Source organism: Drosophila sulfurigaster, chromosome 2R (genome assembly GCF_023558435.1).
Source record: "Drosophila sulfurigaster albostrigata strain 15112-1811.04 chromosome 2R, ASM2355843v2, whole genome shotgun sequence".
NCBI classification, from domain to species: Eukaryota; Metazoa; Arthropoda; class Insecta; order Diptera; family Drosophilidae; genus Drosophila; species Drosophila sulfurigaster.
The window spans coordinates 31,975,217-31,992,565 of NC_084882.1; the positions used below are offsets into that span (position 1 = coordinate 31,975,217).

Sequence of the window (17,349 nt, forward strand, 5' to 3'; positions counted from 1 at the left end):
ACCATTAAAAGTCTGGTCTAAGGCTGGTCACATTTATAATGGATTTTCGATTTTCGTTGATATCGATAACAATTACAACACACAAAAAAGAAATTCCAGGATGCCGAAAAAGAAAACCGGTCAGCGCAAGAAGGCGGAAAAACAGAAGTTACGCCTGAAGGAGATAAGGACCCGAGAGGCGCCATTGGCCGATCTACCTTGCAATGCGCCGATGGACTGTGACAAGTGCGAAAAGAAGCAAAAGTCGCGTGCATTCTGCTACTTTTGCCAGAGTGTTCAGCGACTGCCGATTTGTGCGCAATGTGGCAAGATCAAATGCATGCTGAAGACGGGCGACTGTGTGATCAAGCATCCCGGCGTCTATACCACTGGATTCCCTGGCATGGTCGGTGCCATCTGTGACTTTTGCGAGGCTTGGGTGTGTCACGGTCGCAAGTGCTTGACGACACATGCTTGCACTTGCCCCCTGCAGAATGCTGTCTGCTTAGAGTGTGAGCGCGGTGTTTGGGAGCATGGTGGACGCATCTTTAAATGCTCCTTTTGCAATGGCTTCCTCTGCGAAGATGATCAGTTCGAGCATCAAGCTTCGTGTCAAGTGTTGGAATCGGAGAACTACAAGTGTCAGTCGTGCAACCGTTTGGGGCAATATTCGTGCTTGCGTTGCAAGACTTGCTATTGTGAGGATCATGTGCGTCGCAAGGGCTTCAAGTATGACAAGAACAAGGCCATACCGTGCCCCAAGTGTAATTACGAAACATCCGTAACGAAGGACCTCAGCATGTCGACGCGTTCCCATAAATTTGGACGCCAGCAACAAGGCGGTGCTAGCGATGATGAGGAGGGATATGGCGGATACTATAGTGGATATGGAGCTAGCAGCAGTGGCGCTGGTTATTCGTACGACGATGATGAGAGCTATGGCGATGAGGACGATGACGATGAGAGTGATGATGATGATGACGACGAGGATGAGGAGGAAGAATCGAGCGAGAGTGAAGGTGAAGAAGAAACTGCCAAAGCAGCTGAGAAAAAAAGAAGCAAAATAGTCCTTGGAATGCATTTACTAAGTAGTTAAATCTAATTGAGGCTTAGTTAAATAATGCAGGGCCAATTGTGTGTACTTTAGTGGGCATAACACTTTAAATGAATCAATGTAATACAATATTCTTCTCAAATCACAAATTGTATTTTAAAATAGGGTTGGGAATATTCCTTAGTATGCTACTTCAAGGAAACTGGGTGAAAACCATTATGTTTGTTAACATGAAGGTATTCAAGACTATTCAAACGACGCGGCTTTTTACACGCGTCTTAAAATATACTAATATACCATATGCAGTATAGCCAATTAAATGAGTATCGGCACTTCTGAATGTATATTTATTTATTTAAACGTTATTATACAAATAAAAGGGATGAATTCGTTTAAAATAAATATTTATTTATTGAACAGTAATTATAATATTTATATATCGATATATAAAATAATTTTAAAATATTCGATACAATGCTAGTGCTATCGATATTTCTATACCGCTACACGTGCAGCAAAAGTTGTTTTGATTCGGAATGGATGTTTTCAATAATCGTCCCGGTTTCTGTCCGACTTGTGGCTCGATTCTGCCGCCTTTACAAGTTAAAGGCAATGTGTTCTGCCATAACTGCAAACAGGAGTTTCAGCCAGATGGTAAGCCATAGTTAATAACTGCTAAATTCATATATAAACATATTTCAAACATTGTCTTGCAGTTTACAGTGGGGAGAAATCCGAATATACCATACATTTTAATACCTACGATCCTAGTAAGCTGACGAAGAAAGGAAAACGTGAGGACGAAGAAGAGGAAGCTGATGGTCCAATTGTGGAACGCAAATGTCCCAAGTGCGGCAATGATAAGATGTCCTATGCCACATTACAGCTGCGCTCGGCAGATGAAGGACAAACTGTGTTCTTCACTTGCCTCAAATGCAAGTAAGTATACGCAATGTTATCAATTAAAACTATGATAAACTATATTGATATTTTGTTTATTTTACAGATTCAAGGAGTCGGAGAATTCGTAAATGCATTCTAGCTATTAGTTAACTACATGTGTAAATAATACATAGACTTACAATTAATTGAAATAACTATGACCGACGGCCTGCAAATAAAATATATAAAAGTAAACAGATTTATTTGTGTTTAGGAAAGAAATTGAATCTTACCTCAGTGGCCTTAAGACGATTCTTGGGATTATAGACGACTAGATTTGAGACTAGATCGATTTCAACAGCATGTGTGCAACTGGGAAACAAATTATCCCAATGTATACCAACCGAATTCGGGAATCTACAAAATTAAACTAGATTAATGATAGCTTTAAGAATTAAAACATTTAGCTTACCTTATTTTACTGTAGTCCGGCAAAGATGTAAGCTCTGGCCATTCATTTAAACGAGGACTTCCCAGCGTGCGTATTATTATGGCCAACTGTTCAATGTCCGTGGTACCCGCAAAGAGCGGCACACCACGCAGCATTTCCGCCACGACATTTCCACATGCCCACAGATCGACGGCAGGTCCGTATTTCTGACTGCCCCAAAGGATTTCGGGTGCACGATACCAACGCGTGGAAACCTGCGGAGAGTACAAACGCGCCTCCTCTTCAGGAAAATGCAGACGTGCCAAACCAAAGTCAGCAATTTTGAGGATATCCTTTTCACTTATAAGCAAATTGGCAGGCTTAATATCTCTGTGCATAATGCCAGCCTCATGCAGATAAGCCATTCCCTTAAACATCATCAGCGAATACTTGCGCACCTGCTGTCGACTCAGCGGATTCAATTCATTCTTGAGACGGCCGTACAAAGTGTCCGGCATGTATTCCAGCACCAGCGAGAGACCCGTAAGATCGGGATATATTTCAATAATGTTTAAGATCTGTTATTAAGAAGCTATGAATGATAAATGGAATTATAATATGAAAGTATTTAAGACTTACATATTCCGAGTTGCAGAGTTGCAAAGTCTTAATCTCACGCAGCGTATTCAATGAAATGTTGCCAAATTTGTTCTTTAAGGCCACCTTTTTGATGGCCACCTCGACATTGCGCTGCAAATCGATGGCCTTGAACACACAACCGTGCACTCCTTCGCCAATTTTATCCAGCATTTTATAACGACTCGGCGCGTAATCCTCCATGTTGTAGTAACACTAATAATTTGATAATTGGGTGCAGTCCCAGTTGATTATTATTTTTTCCATTCGCCATGTAGTCCATGGCAACGGTCACAACACGCAACGTAGCGAACGAAGGAAGCAAAACAAAATGTCCTTAACCTCCACCACCTGTGGATTTGTTTTTCTGTTTTGTTTACGCTTCTTTTGTTGTTTGTCCAAGTAACAACGTGCTGTTGTTGACAATGCGAAAGCGCGTAACAAAGAGCAAGCTGTCAAAATGCCGAAGCATGCGCAGCTTGCGTGTCCTTTTTTTTAAGTGTCGACTGCCAACTGTCAAATTGTCAGGATACACAATTTTTCGGACCTTCGCAACTTACAGAACAACGTCGCAGCAGCTCCACAAAAAAATCGAAATAAAATCCAGCAAATATGTGTTTATACAGCAAATAAATTGTGCCAGGGAGTTAAATATTGCTGGTAGGTTGTTCATACGCATATTAAGTATACGACATTAAGTATACCACAAGAGTTACAACACTTGTTAAGAGTTGGGTGTGTGTGAGAGCAGAAAAGTCAAAAGTTATATATTTAATTAGATAGTTACTTTATTGTAATTGTATAAATTAATAAAGATACAACTTCAGTTAATTTGTGCAATAAAAAATGTGAAGCAATGTCTTTTGCTGCATTTACATTCATCATTTACAATCTTTCCATATATATAGTCTATATATATATGTATGCTTGTGTGTGTCTACATGGAATTTTTTAGTGACATGCAGCAGAGAGACACGCATGCCTAGCACCTTGAACCAATTTTAAATTGATGTTATTACTGTACCTGACTTTGAAAAAAAGAAATTGCGCGCTGAAGGCTAGCATGCATAATAAATATATATGTATATGTGGTTATATTATAGCTCACTATATTGTGATTATCCTTATCGATTTACAGTTCGCGCACATCGAGCATGTCCCACCCACAATTGCTGCTTCGTCTGCTGCTCTGCCTTGGTCTAAGCTGCGTGCTGATTGAGGCGCGCACTGCCAAACGCTCGGATGTCTATATAGCGGGCTTCTTTCCCTATGGCGATGGCGTGGAGAATTCCTATACAGGGCGCGGCGTTATGCCGAGTGTTAAGCTGGCGCTAGGACATGTCAACGAGCATCCGCAGATCCTGACGAACTATCGCTTGCACATGTGGTGGAATGATACGCAAGTAAGCTGAAGTCTCTTTATCTCCCTCTTAAGCAATAGTAATTATAGTTTTATTCTTTTGCTAACTCTTAGTGCAACGCTGCTGTCGGTGTCAAATCCTTCTTCGACATGATGCACTCGGGTCCCAATAAAGTGATGCTCTTTGGCGCCGCCTGCACTCACGTCACCGATCCCATTGCCAAGGCCAGCAAGCATTGGCATCTGACGCAGCTCAGCTATGCGGACACACATCCCATGTTCACCAAAGATGCGTTTCCCAACTTCTTTCGCGTGGTGCCCTCGGAGAATGCTTTTAATGCGCCACGTCTTGCGCTGCTTAGGGAGTTCAACTGGACTCGAGTGGGAACTGTGTATCAGAACGAACCACGCTATTCTCTGCCACACAATCATATGGTGGCCGATCTGGACTCCATGGAACTGGAGGTGGTGGAGACTCAGAGTTTTGTCAATGATGTGGCGGAGAGTCTTAAAAAGCTGCGTGAAAAGGATGTACGCATTATTCTAGGCAACTTCAATGAACATTTCGCACGCAAAGTATTCTGCGAAGCTTACAAGTAAGTGACAAACAATTGCTTTAGAGGTTTTCTCTTTAATTTAAAATCCCTTTTATCTCTTTTGTACAGATTGGAGATGTATGGTCGCGCCTTTCAGTGGCTGATCATGGCCACCTACTCGACGGATTGGTGGAATGTCACGCTGGACAGCGAGTGTACAGTAGAGGAGATTGCCATTGCCTTGGAGGGTGCCATCTTGGTGGATCTATTGCCACTCTCCACTAGCGGCGACATCACAGTTGCTGGCATTGTAAGTTGCTTAATTTCTTAATGTATTTTATCTTTTAATTTATAATCTTTTGCTTCAGACTGCCGATGAATATCTGGTGGAGTACGATAGGCTACGCGGTCTGGAGTATTCGCGCTTCCATGGTTATACCTATGACGGTATTTGGGCAGCTGCTTTGGCCATTCAATATGTGGCTGAAAAACGCGAAGATCTGCTCACGCATTTCGATTATCGTGTCAAGGATTGGGAAAACATCTTCCTCGAAGCACTGCGCAATACTTCCTTCGAAGGAGTCACGGTAATTAATTGTTGTGAATCTAGATATTAGATTCAAAAAGAATCCCTGGAAATATTTTGAATTTAAAATACTTCCTTAACTTTTATTTGGATTTCTACTTTTTATCGTACATTAATTTGTATTCAATTGAGTTTTTTCGTTCAACTTAAATTATATTTGATTCTTTAGTTGCATTGAATTTGTTTCAAAATTATAATTAATTAATATATGTATAACAATTTTTACTTTCAAGGGTCCCGTACGCTTCTATAACAACGAACGCAAAGCCAACATATTGATTACCCAGTTTCAACTGGGACAAATGGAAAAGATTGGAGAATATCATTCACAGCAGGCGCACTTAGACATGACGTTGGGCAAACCGGTGCGTTGGGTGGGCAAAACACCGCCCAAGGATCGAACTTTGATCTACATCGAACACAGTCAGGTGAATCCCACCATCTACATTGTGTCAGCCAGCGCCTCAGTCATTGGCGTGATCATTGCCACCGTTTTTCTGGCCTTCAACATTAAGTATCGCAATCAACGGTGAGAAATGAGGCTTTGCTTTCATCTGAGGTCTTCTGATAATTCTGTATTTTTCCAACAGCTATATCAAAATGTCTAGTCCGCATTTGAATAATCTCATCATTATTGGCTGCATGTTGACCTATCTGAGCATCATATTCCTGGGTCTGGACACCACATTGAGTAGTGTTGCTGCCTTTCCGTTCATTTGCACTGCACGCGCATGGATTTTGATGGCTGGCTTCAGTTTGGCCTTTGGCGCCATGTTCTCGAAGACGTGGCGTGTGCACTCGATATTCACCGATCTGAAGCTCAACAAGAAGGTGATCAAGGACTATCAGCTATTCATGGTTGTGGGCGTGCTGTTGGCCATAGATATAGCTATCATTACCACCTGGCAGATCGCTGATCCATTCTATCGTGAGACAAAGCAGCTGGAGCCAAAGGTAGCACGATCTTCTTTTAAATATATGTATGCTTAATTAATTGTTTATTATTCTTACAGCACCATGAGAACATTGATGATGTGCTTGTGATACCCGAGAATGAATACTGCCAATCGGAGCATATGACGATATTTGTTAGCATTATCTACGCCTACAAGGGCTTGTTGTTGGTAAGTAGAATTGAACTTCATAATTTTTAGAAATTACAAATTAGATTTGAAGTATATAAAAATAGGACCCAAAAGAATGTCAGGCATAATAGAAAAATTTTACATAAAAGTTGATTTAAAAGAAGTATCTTGAAAAGGTATCAAATTATTATTTCAATTTGTATTTTTAACTATTTCTATATTTTAACGAAACGAATATTTGAAAAAATAGTTAAATTTGTATTTTTGGACTTCTTTCTTCCTTTTCTTTTTTATTTTTAACTTTTAACTTTTCTTTTTGATCTTGCTTTCAAAAATTGAGAAATACCTTCTTTGTATACCTTGTTTTTAGATTGAAACCAAAAGCAATGAACACAGAATAAGTGTGTTCTTCAATAAAAAATATTGAATGATCTTTTTCTTGTTCTTGCAGGTTTTCGGCGCCTTCTTGGCCTGGGAAACGCGACATGTCTCCATACCAGCCCTGAATGATTCCAAGCATATTGGTTTCTCAGTTTACAATGTGTTCATCACGTGCATCGCCGGTGCCGCCATATCGCTGGTGCTATCGGATCGCAAGGATTTAGTTTTTGTCTTACTCTCGTTTTTTATCATTTTTTGTACGACAGCCACTTTGTGTTTGGTGTTCGTACCGAAAGTAAGACTGGTAGTAAGGAAGTTTTGTAGTTTTTGTAGCTGTTATACTATACATCTAGTGTACATATTGTGTATATATACATCTATTTATATATAGAGACTTGCTATATATATTCGTGCATACTTCATACACACATATGTACATTTTTGTAATATGAATGTTGTTCATAGCGAATGTTTGTTTGATCGTCTCTCGATCAGTCTTTCATTTTGCGAAACTTACTCAATTCAAATTGGAGAACTTTTGAATGTGCTACATATAACACTACATACGAACTATATCTAAACTATACTCTACTACATGCTATTTGAATACTATATTCTATCTATCCAACTATATAACATATACTGCTATATGTATATAGTATATAGTACTGTAGTTTGTCCTATATCAACTCCTAGAGTTGTTTCAACCTAGCTGTGAAACTTATTGCATTTTCTTTTTTCACTAATCTTATGCATTTCCATGACCTTTCAGCTTGTGGAGCTCAAGCGTAATCCGCAAGGTGTTGTGGACAAACGAGTGCGTGCCACATTGCGTCCCATGTCCAAGAACAGACGCGACTCCTCCGTCTGTGAACTGGAGCAACGTCTGCGTGATGTAAAGAACACGAACTGTCGCTTCCGCAAAGCTCTGATGGAGAAGGAGAACGAATTGCAGGCGCTGATACGTAAGTTGGGACCCGAGGCACGCAAGTGGATCGATGGTGTCACCTGCTCGGGTGGTGGAACCACCGATCTGGAGCCCATATTGAGCGAGGATATAGCGAGGCTATCGGCACCGCCAGTGCGTCGTGAGATGCCAAGCACTACAGGTGAGTCGTCTTGGATTTTGACATTCAACAGTTTCATGCATTGCTTGCAATCTATTTGCACTTAGAAGTTACCGAGCTGACCTCCGTGGATAGCATCACGTCCACGCATGTGGAAATGGACAACTCCTTTGTCTCCGTGCAGTGCACAACGCTGGCGCCATCGTTGCCCCCGTAAGTAGATTATGGATATAAATAGTATCTTCTACATAGATATACAGAAAATATCTTAAACAAAGAATGTTATTTCATCCTTAAGGCCTGATGGCTATGCTAATCTTAAATTTCTCGTATATCCTTAGGCTTAATTTATGTATATAATTTTTCTATAGTTTATATTTATTATGTGCTGCTGACATAATTATTTGTTGTGTTTATTATTTCTGATTATTTTTAAGTTGCCCAGTTAGGTATTTATTTGCAGAGTAAGGATATGCAGACTATCTAACAGATACATATGTAGAGTATCGCACAGATACATACATATATCGAGCATCTTATTGATCTGCAAGAATCTTAAGGATATGCAGATCTTATAGATGTACGAGGGTGGGCAGATAAAAAGTCGGACTAACAAAGAAACAATTTTTTAAAAATTCGTAAATATTTTATTCGATTAGTGTTTTCTATCAGCTGATTACTGTGAAAGTTTTATGCGGTTTTATCAACACTGGCAATTTTGGAGGGACTTTTAGCGTTTTCACTTTTACATTGTCGTCAACATGAATAAAATCGAATATCGTGCTGTCATAAGATTTCTGTTTTTAAAAGGGAAATCCAACGACGATATTAAAAAGGAGTTAGATAATGTTTATAAGGATTCAGCTCCATCGCTTTCAACAATAAAATATTGGACTGCTGAATTCAGACGCGGGCGGACAAGCATTTTTGACGATGATCGCCCGGGTCGTCCCAGAGAGGTGACAACACCAGAAATTGTGGAAATTTAAAAAAAAAAAAAACGTATTTTCTTTGTAAGGCCGACTTTTATCAGCCCACCCTCGTACAGAGTACCTTAAAGATTTGCCGCATTATTTCAAAATACGCAAAGTATATACAGAGTAATACAGAGTATCTTATAGATGTCTACTATAAAGTTTCTCATAAGAACAACAGCAAAAATACACAAAATTGTACAGAACTTCCTTTAGATTAAATGCTAAATTGATGCTCGACTGTATTCATAATCAATATCCCACTCTATCTGGTTTTCCACAGTAAAAAGAAGAAACAATCAATTGTGGAGCATCATGCGCCTGCCATGATGCAGCCCATACAGCAGCAGTTGCAGCAACATCTGCAACAGCAGCAGCAAATGCAACAGCAGCAGCAACAACAACAACATCAGCAGCAGCAACAACAACAACAACAACATCAGCAGCAACAACAACAGCAACATCAACACCATCGGCATTTAGAGAAACGCAATTCGGTCTCGGCGCAAACCGATGCCAACATTGGCAGCATCACGAGCAGCGCTGGCAAAAGGACTTCGAATGATTGTGCCGCGATGCGGGAGCGTCGGCAATCGAATGCATCCCGGCACTATGAGAGCGGCAGCCAGACACCGACAGCGAAGCCCAAGTACAGCAGCACACATCGAAACTCCTCCACAAACATTTCCACCTCGCAATCGGAGCTGAGCAACGTTTGTCCGCACAGCAAGCCCGGCACGCCAGGTGTCATTAAAAGTGAGTTCAATCACGAGTTGTTAGCTTACTTTATACCAATGAATGTTTCCTTAGCTCCCACTGCCTCGGATCATCGACGCACAAGCATGGGATCGGCGCTCAAGTCCAACTTTGTGGTGTCGCAGAGCGATCTCTGGGATACGCACACACTGTCGCATGCCAAGCAGCATTCACGCCAATCGCAACGCACGTATGCGAGTCCACAACGCTGCTCGGAGCATCATGGCCATGTGATGGCCTACGAGCAGAGCACAACGTCACCCATACAGCGTTCGGTGTCCGAGAAGAATCGCAACAAGCATCGACCCAAGCCACAGAAGGGCACCATTTGCCAGAGCGAAACGGACAGCGAACGGGAACGAGAACCAACTCCAACCAGTGTCCAGCCGTGTTCACAGCCACGTAAATTCAATCGCAATTCCAACATTCAGCATGCGGCACATCATCACAGCTCACCTAATGTGGCGCCCGACAAGCAGCGTAAGCATCGCAATAAGACAGAGCATTCTATCTATGGCGCCAGCTCGGAGACGGAACTGATTGAAGGCGAGACGGCAATTTTGCCCATATTCCGTAAACTGCTGACGGAGAAGAGTCCCAACTATCGTGGTCGCAGTGCGGTTGGCCAGAGTTGTCCGAATATATCCATCAAATGCGATATCGTTGAATACTTGTAAGGCGCAAAGCATGAAACACACACACGAATAATACATAATATTGCAGGCAATCCGAAGGCATTCGAATCGAGTCGATCCGATTCGATTCGAATGCTGTTTTTAGCCATTTAGGTCAATTTGTAGCATAATCTCCACACAGAATGCATAAGTGCATTGTCTACTACTAAATGTGAAGCGGATTACACGAGTTCGTAAGAAGCTAGCACACCAAATATTTGAGATACCTAGCTGAGAAATAAAACAGAATTATAATAAGTAAATTTGCAAGTGTGTTTTACTTACTTAAATTGGGGAAAATTTCATATCAATAATTATGATTTTCTTTAACGATAATTACAATTTTAGATTAGGTAATACAAAAATTAAAAAAAATTAAATTAGAAACGATCAGTATTGAGTTGTCATAAAAGAACATAAATCTAATCATAATTTTCGAAATCAAATCTAAAATTGTAGAATTAATATCGTTCAAGAAAACATTATTATATAATATAACTTATAGTTAAAAGATTTCGTCTGTAGATTTGTTTCACAAGTAACATTTATTAAATCACTTCAACACATTTGTATTTTTTTGTTTTAAGTTCAATGAAGGAAGTACAAGGTTTTCAGTTGTAGTTAAGTACAATACGTCATGATTTTCATTTTTGCTTGTTTTAGTTTCATTTGTTTTTCTAGCTCTTTCTTCATTTTGTCTATATAAACATAGAATAGAATTTTTTCATCAATATTTTCAATTTGTCACCTTCTGTATCACAGTTACATGGTTATTACAAACGTGAGTTTTTTTTGTGTGTGTGTGTTTTGAACGCGTTTACAACTAGGATAGACAACACATTTAGTACATCAACGTACATTATATATAGAAGTGTATGAGTGTGTTTTGTGTGTGTGTAACTACCATATATGGTAAGTACATATATGTATGTCTGTATATAGTGTATACAATCTATAATGCCGGCGCCAACATTGTTTGCCCGAGATTTAACAGCTAATAAAAATTCAGAGTATAAATAGTTTTGATTACAATTAAGTACATACGATAATACATAATACATTAATGCTTCACTAAAAACTCTATCAACTAATAATACCGACATCATGCAGTCGTACAGATTTTCTGTTTTCTTTTTTGTTTGCATGTTTTGTTTTGCTTTTGTTTTTGTTTTATTGGACGTACCCAGTACTTTCCGCTAATTGCTTCAGTTTACAATTTGTGAGCCCAAAAATTTTGTGGCTCGGGGCGTCAAAACGTTACAATAACTACCATAAGTAAAAAGCGCATTGCAACTGTTTGAAGTCTTTTGAAATAGCACACTAAAAGAGTCATTCAATTTGCTCAAGCTTAATACATTTTGATCGATTTATCTGTCTCTCTCTCGTTATACCTCCCCTCCCTCCCTCCTATTATTATGCCTTAACATATCTCTAACTAATCTCTCAATATTAGCAAAGTATAAAATGCGTAAACTTCTTGTCCTTGTCGCCTCTGAGCTTTTGGGCTTAATGCTAACAAAGTAGTTGGTGCACCATGTATATGTGCTAAGTACTATATATGTATATATATAAATGTATGCTGGGGATCGCTTTACAGCTTTGCCCTGTATGTATAAAAATGCAAATTGTCGCTCCATTGATGATGGCATCATCGCAACAAGATAGACAGACGGCTCCAATTGATATACTTACTATATATGTATATATATATAACCCTAGTGCACAGTTTGGAATGAGTGCTCAAAGTCGACGGGCAGCGCAGGCAAAGTGTGTCCACTTTCTGTGCCCGATATTGTTTTGATTTGGCTATTCGAATTGAGGGATTCCAGTTCATGTGTCTCCGAATTCGCCATCTCAACAATAGCTGAACTCGTGGGCGTTAGCAGCTGTTCACTAGCAATAATTTGGCTGGGTTTTCTACACAGAAAAACTCAAATTAGTTGTATATTTATATAGTAAAGTAAATTTACTCACCTTTCGTAGAACTTGTTGGCCTTTGCAGTGCGACGTTTGCGCAATTTCGGCCAACCAAGCTGCATGAAACCGTACTGCGGTCCAGCGACTTTGAGCATGCTCATCAAAAAGAATGTGGCATACAGCCAACTGGTGACCATGACCACAACGAGGAAGACACCAATCTGTATATAGGGTAGTATATTTGATGCCATCATAATGCCACCGGCAAAGCCCGTGGTTGCTGCCGCCATCACCGTCGGTCCAATGATGCGGGACAGCACAAATTGTGTGGCTGCCACACGCTCCTTGGATGGCGCCAGGCGATAGTGTATGCCATAATGTAGGCTAAAGTCCACAGCCAGTCCGATGGCCGTTGAGACGGCAATGCTCTCCAATATATTCAATTGCCAACCGAGTAAAATTAGCACAGCCACAGTGTTGAATATGGTTAGGGAAACGGTAATGACAGCATATATGGAGATGATCAGATTGAGTGTGAAGCACAATAGCACCACAAGTGATGCGGCCATGGCCAAAATGATGGCGACTATTGTGTCATTGGAGAGCGTATCCTGAACACTAAAAAACATTATAGATTCATAGTCACTGATGAACCAACCGCCGCGTAATTCCTGCGGCGCAGTGCTGAGCTGCTGTTGAAACCAGCTCTCGACGCTCTCGTAAAACACTTTCATATTGCTATAGATGGTACTATAGCTTATGTTCGAATCGAACTCAATGATTAGCGCCTTAACAAGCAGTTGCATTGATGTCGACTCCATGCTTAGACTTTCGTTGCTGCTGCTCTCCAAATAGCCAAGATCGGTTCGACTGGGTGCAGCAGCAAACCTGGGACCCGCTTTGCTTTGCTGATAAAATCTTGTCTCCCATAGATTGGATATGCATTGAGGTAAACACAGCTCAAATATATGTGGTTCGTAGGGGAATTCGGCAGCGCAGCAGGGCGTTGAGTTCGTGTGTGTTGAGTCCATGTCATCAATGCATCTAAGCGAAGAAGAAAGCAGTTTAAATAGTGTCTTTAAAACATTAATAATTTAAATTACCTGCGCTCCATAAAACGTATAAAATTCTCGATAAAACAGTTGGGCAACAAGAAGCCAAAAGTCGCTTGATAAAACGGCTGCTGTCGCACGTTTTGGCAAAAGTTACGCAGCCAAATCTGTGACTCTTTGCTAGATATATTAAAATTATTGTCATAGTGTAGGTTGCCATGTGAATTGGGATTCGTATAGTCGCCATCGTCCATCGCCTCTACGCCCCAAACGAAACGCATGCTCATATTGAAATTCTCCACTGCTTGCAGTGTCTTTTCAAACCAAAACAGATGACGCAGCTTCGAATAGATCTCAAAGGGATGATGTGAGACAAACAGCTGAAAATGTGGTTTCTCCGGCAGCTGCAGTCCCGGATACCAAAACACAATTATTGCACTGCCTGTGCCCAGTATTGCAAAGATGATTAGCCATAAGAATGCATAGTTCATAATGCTGTGTGTGATGCGCTCCTCGAACAGTTCACAAAATCGATTAATTGACTTCTTGCAAGCGTTGATTAGCTTCTGTAACAGATGCTGCTGGCAGGACATGCGACTAGCAAACAGACGCTCCATAATTGAAACCGATGCCGGCAGCCAGGTAATCATCAGCAAATAGTTCGTCACCACAACAGTACCAGCAAAAATGCTAAGAAAATAGGCAATATTAGTGACACACTAAATAAAGATAATCGAAGGCTTACCCAAAACATTTGATGGCTATGATTGAGCTGCTATATGAAGCAAAGAAAGCACCCGCTGTTGTCACCGAGGTAACAAACATCGAGGCAGCCGCATGTCGCATTGTCAGTGCCATAAGATTCTCCAATGTTTCCGTGTGCTCATTATGCTCCAAAGGTGTGGGTAGCGTTGACTGTGTGTTCAATGTGCTGCTCTTGCTAAAACGTTCGGCCAGCACACATTGCCAGATCTTTAGGAACAAGAAGACATCATCGGCACCAATGCCAATGATCACCACAACGGCCAACAGATTCATATATGGGAAGAAGCTGAACTCAAAGACCAATGTGTAGACAAAGTAAGCCAATCCCAGCGAAAAACAAATCGCTAAGCACGACATCACGGTGATAAACGCTGATCCAGTGTACAACCAGACGCAGGCGAGCACAAAAGACCTCCGAGTGAGACCAGCCAAACATCCGTGAGGAGCAGTTCGCTAAAAAGTTCGTTCTCCAAGCCCAAATCCATGCCTATGACTTCGACGAGTTCGTTGCTCAGATCACTAGAAATATAAACATAGTAACAAAGAATGTTATTTCATCCTCAAGGCCTGATGGCTATGCTAATCTTAAATTTCTCGTATATCCTTAGGCTTAATTTATGTATATAATTTTTCTATAGTTTATATTTATTATGTGCTGCTGACATAATTATTTGTTGTGTTTATTATTTCTGATTATTTTTAAGTTGCCCAGTTAGGTATTTATTTGCAGAGTAAGGATATGCAGACTATCTAACAGATACATATGTAGAGTATCGCACAGATACATACATATATCGAGCATCTTATTGATCTGCAAGAATCTTAAGGATATGCAGATCTTATAGATGTACGAGGGTGGGCAGATAAAAAGTCGGACTAACAAAGAAACAATTTTTTTAAAAATTCGTAAATATTTTATTCGATTAGTGTTTTCTATCAGCTGATTACTGTGAAAGTTTTATGCGGTTTTATCAACACTGGCAATTTTGGAGGGACTTTTAGCGTTTTCACTTTTACATTGTCGTCAACATGAATAAAATCGAATATCGTGCTGTCATAAGATTTCTGTTTTTAAAAGGGAAATCCAACGACGATATTAAAAAGGAGTTAGATAATGTTTATAAGGATTCAGCTCCATCGCTTTCAACAATAAAATATTGGACTGCTGAATTCAGACGCGGGCGGACAAGCATTTTTGACGATGATCGCCCGGGTCGTCCCAGAGAGGTGACAACACCAGAAATTGTGGAAATTTAAAAAAAAAACGTATTTTCTTTGTAAGGCCGACTTTTTGTCCGCCTACCCTCGTACAGAGTACCTTAAAGATTTGCCGCATTATTTCAAAATACGCAAAGTATATACAGAGTAATACAGAGTATCTTATAGATGTCTACTATAAAGTTTCTCATAAGAACAACAGCAAAAATACACAAAATTGTACAGAACTTCCTTTAGATTAAATACTATGCTCGGCTGTTTTCACTATCAATATATCACTCTATCTGGTTTTCTTTCCACAGTAAAAAGAAGAAGCAATCAATTGTGGAGCATCATGCGCCTGCCATGATGCAGCCCATACAGCAGCAGTTGCAGCAACATCTGCAACAGCAGCAGCAAATGCAACAGCAGCAGCAACAACAACAGCAGCAACAACAACATCAGCAGCAGCAACAACAACAACAACAACATCAGCAGCAACAACAACAGCAACATCAACACCATCGGCATTTAGAGAAACGCAATTCGGTCTCGGCGCAAACCGATGCCAACATTGGCAGCATCACGAGCAGCGCTGGCAAAAGGACTTCGAATGATTGTGCCGCGATGCGGGAGCGTCGGCAATCGAATGCATCCCGGCACTATGAGAGCGGCAGCCAGACACCGACAGCGAAGCCCAAGTACAGCAGCACACATCGAAACTCCTCCACAAACATTTCCACCTCGCAATCGGAGCTGAGCAACGTTTGTCCGCACAGCAAGCCCGGCACGCCAGGTGTCATTAAAAGTGAGTTCAATCACGAGTTGCTAGCTTACTTTATACTAATGAATGTTTCCTTAGCTCCCACTGCCTCGGATCATCGACGCACAAGCATGGGATCGGCGCTCAAGTCCAACTTTGTGGTGTCGCAGAGCGATCTCTGGGATACGCACACACTGTCGCATGCCAAGCAGCATTCACGCCAATCGCAACGCACGTATGCGAGTCCACAACGCTGCTCGGAGCATCATGGCCATGTGATGGCCTACGAGCAGAGCACAACGTCACCCATACAGCGTTCGGTGTCCGAGAAGAATCGCAACAAGCATCGACCCAAGCCACAGAAGGGCACCATTTGCCAGAGCGAAACGGACAGCGAACGGGAACGAGAACCAACTCCAACCAGTGTCCAGCCGTGTTCACAGCCACGTAAATTCAATCGCAATTCCAACATTCAGCATGCGGCACATCATCACAGCTCACCTAATGTGGCGCCCGACAAGCAGCGTAAGCATCGCAATAAGACAGAGCATTCTATCTATGGCGCCAGCTCGGAGACGGAACTGATTGAAGGCGAGACGGCAATTTTGCCCATATTCCGTAAACTGCTGACGGAGAAGAGTCCCAACTATCGTGGTCGCAGTGCGGTTGGCCAGAGTTGTCCGAATATATCCATCAAATGCGATATCGTTGAATACTTGTAAGGCGCAAAGCATGAAACACACACACGAATAATACATAATATTGCAGGCAATCCGAAGGCATTCGAATCGAGTCGATCCGATTCGATTCGAATGCTGTTTTTAGCCATTTAGGTCAATTTGTAGCATAATCTCCACACAGAATGCATAAGTGCATTGTCTACTACTAAATGTGAAGCGGATTACACGAGTTCGTAAGAAGCTAGCACACCAAATATTTGAGATACCTAGCTGAGAAATAAAACAGAATTATAATAAGTAAATTTGCAAGTGTGTTTTACTTACTTAAATTGGGGAAAATTTCATATCAATAATTATGATTTTCTTTAACGATAATTACAATTTTAGATTAGGTAATACAAAAATTAAAAAAAATTAAATTAGAAACGATCAGTATTGAGTTGTCATAAAAGAACATAAATCTAATCATAATTTTCGAAATCAAATCTAAAATTGTAGAATTAATATCGTTCAAGAAAACATTATTATATAATATAACTTATAGTTAAAAGATTTCGTCTGTAGATTTGTTTCAC

General features: G+C 40.7%; 5 protein-coding genes across 8 annotated transcripts; 3 read left to right on the forward strand and 2 right to left on the reverse strand.

The window, feature by feature from the left end:
- Positions 1–50: 50 nt before the first annotated feature.
- Positions 51–1,182, forward strand: LOC133835603 (zinc finger protein 330 homolog). The gene has a single exon (XM_062265612.1). It carries the CDS (start codon positions 101–103, stop codon positions 1,073–1,075), a length of 975 nt encoding a protein of 324 aa, XP_062121596.1. The 5' UTR covers positions 51–100; the 3' UTR covers positions 1,076–1,182.
- A 346-nt stretch (positions 1,183–1,528) lies between these two features.
- Positions 1,529–2,174, forward strand: LOC133838194 (DNA-directed RNA polymerase I subunit RPA12). Its single transcript, XM_062269194.1, has 3 exons — positions 1,529–1,687; positions 1,750–1,972; positions 2,040–2,174. Exons 1-3 carry the CDS (start codon positions 1,570–1,572, stop codon positions 2,062–2,064), a joined length of 366 nt encoding a protein of 121 aa, XP_062125178.1. The 5' UTR covers positions 1,529–1,569; the 3' UTR covers positions 2,065–2,174.
- On the reverse strand, positions 2,168–3,480 carry LOC133838189 (cyclin-dependent kinase 20). Its single transcript, XM_062269190.1, has 3 exons — positions 2,985–3,480; positions 2,388–2,923; positions 2,168–2,332 (listed from the first exon to the last, which is right to left on the reverse strand). The coding sequence occupies exons 1-3, from the start codon at positions 3,183–3,185 to the stop codon at positions 2,176–2,178; spliced, it is 894 nt and encodes a 297-aa protein (XP_062125174.1). The 5' UTR covers positions 3,186–3,480; the 3' UTR covers positions 2,168–2,175.
- Positions 3,481–3,523: 43 nt separating this feature from the next.
- Positions 3,524–17,079, forward strand: LOC133838181 (gamma-aminobutyric acid type B receptor subunit 2). Of its 4 annotated transcripts, none has more exons than XM_062269179.1 (13): positions 3,524–3,641; positions 4,120–4,384; positions 4,456–4,937; positions 5,007–5,187; positions 5,246–5,464; positions 5,697–5,992; positions 6,054–6,417; positions 6,477–6,587; positions 7,000–7,224; positions 7,702–8,038; positions 8,104–8,209; positions 15,655–16,139; positions 16,194–17,079. In XM_062269179.1, exons 2-13 carry the CDS (start codon positions 4,136–4,138, stop codon positions 16,814–16,816), a joined length of 3,678 nt encoding a protein of 1,225 aa, XP_062125163.1. In that variant the 5' UTR covers positions 3,524–3,641; positions 4,120–4,135; the 3' UTR covers positions 16,817–17,079. The 4 variants fall into 4 exon arrangements, with proteins under 4 accessions (XP_062125163.1, XP_062125164.1, XP_062125165.1 ...); XM_062269180.1 differs by lacking the exons at positions 15,655–16,139; positions 16,194–17,079 and adding exons at positions 9,254–9,726; positions 9,781–10,665 and having other exon boundaries at positions 7,000–7,236; positions 8,107–8,209; XM_062269181.1 differs by lacking the exons at positions 15,655–16,139; positions 16,194–17,079 and adding exons at positions 9,254–9,726; positions 9,781–10,665.
- LOC133838185 (protein dispatched-like) lies at positions 10,927–14,647 on the reverse strand. The gene is given in 5 exon segments (XM_062269186.1): positions 10,927–12,317; positions 12,375–13,361; positions 13,421–14,059; positions 14,115–14,544; positions 14,547–14,647. Coding segments are annotated over 5 exon segments (2,331 nt in total). The 5' UTR covers positions 14,620–14,647; the 3' UTR covers positions 10,927–12,115.
- Positions 17,080–17,349: the final 270 nt, after the last annotated feature.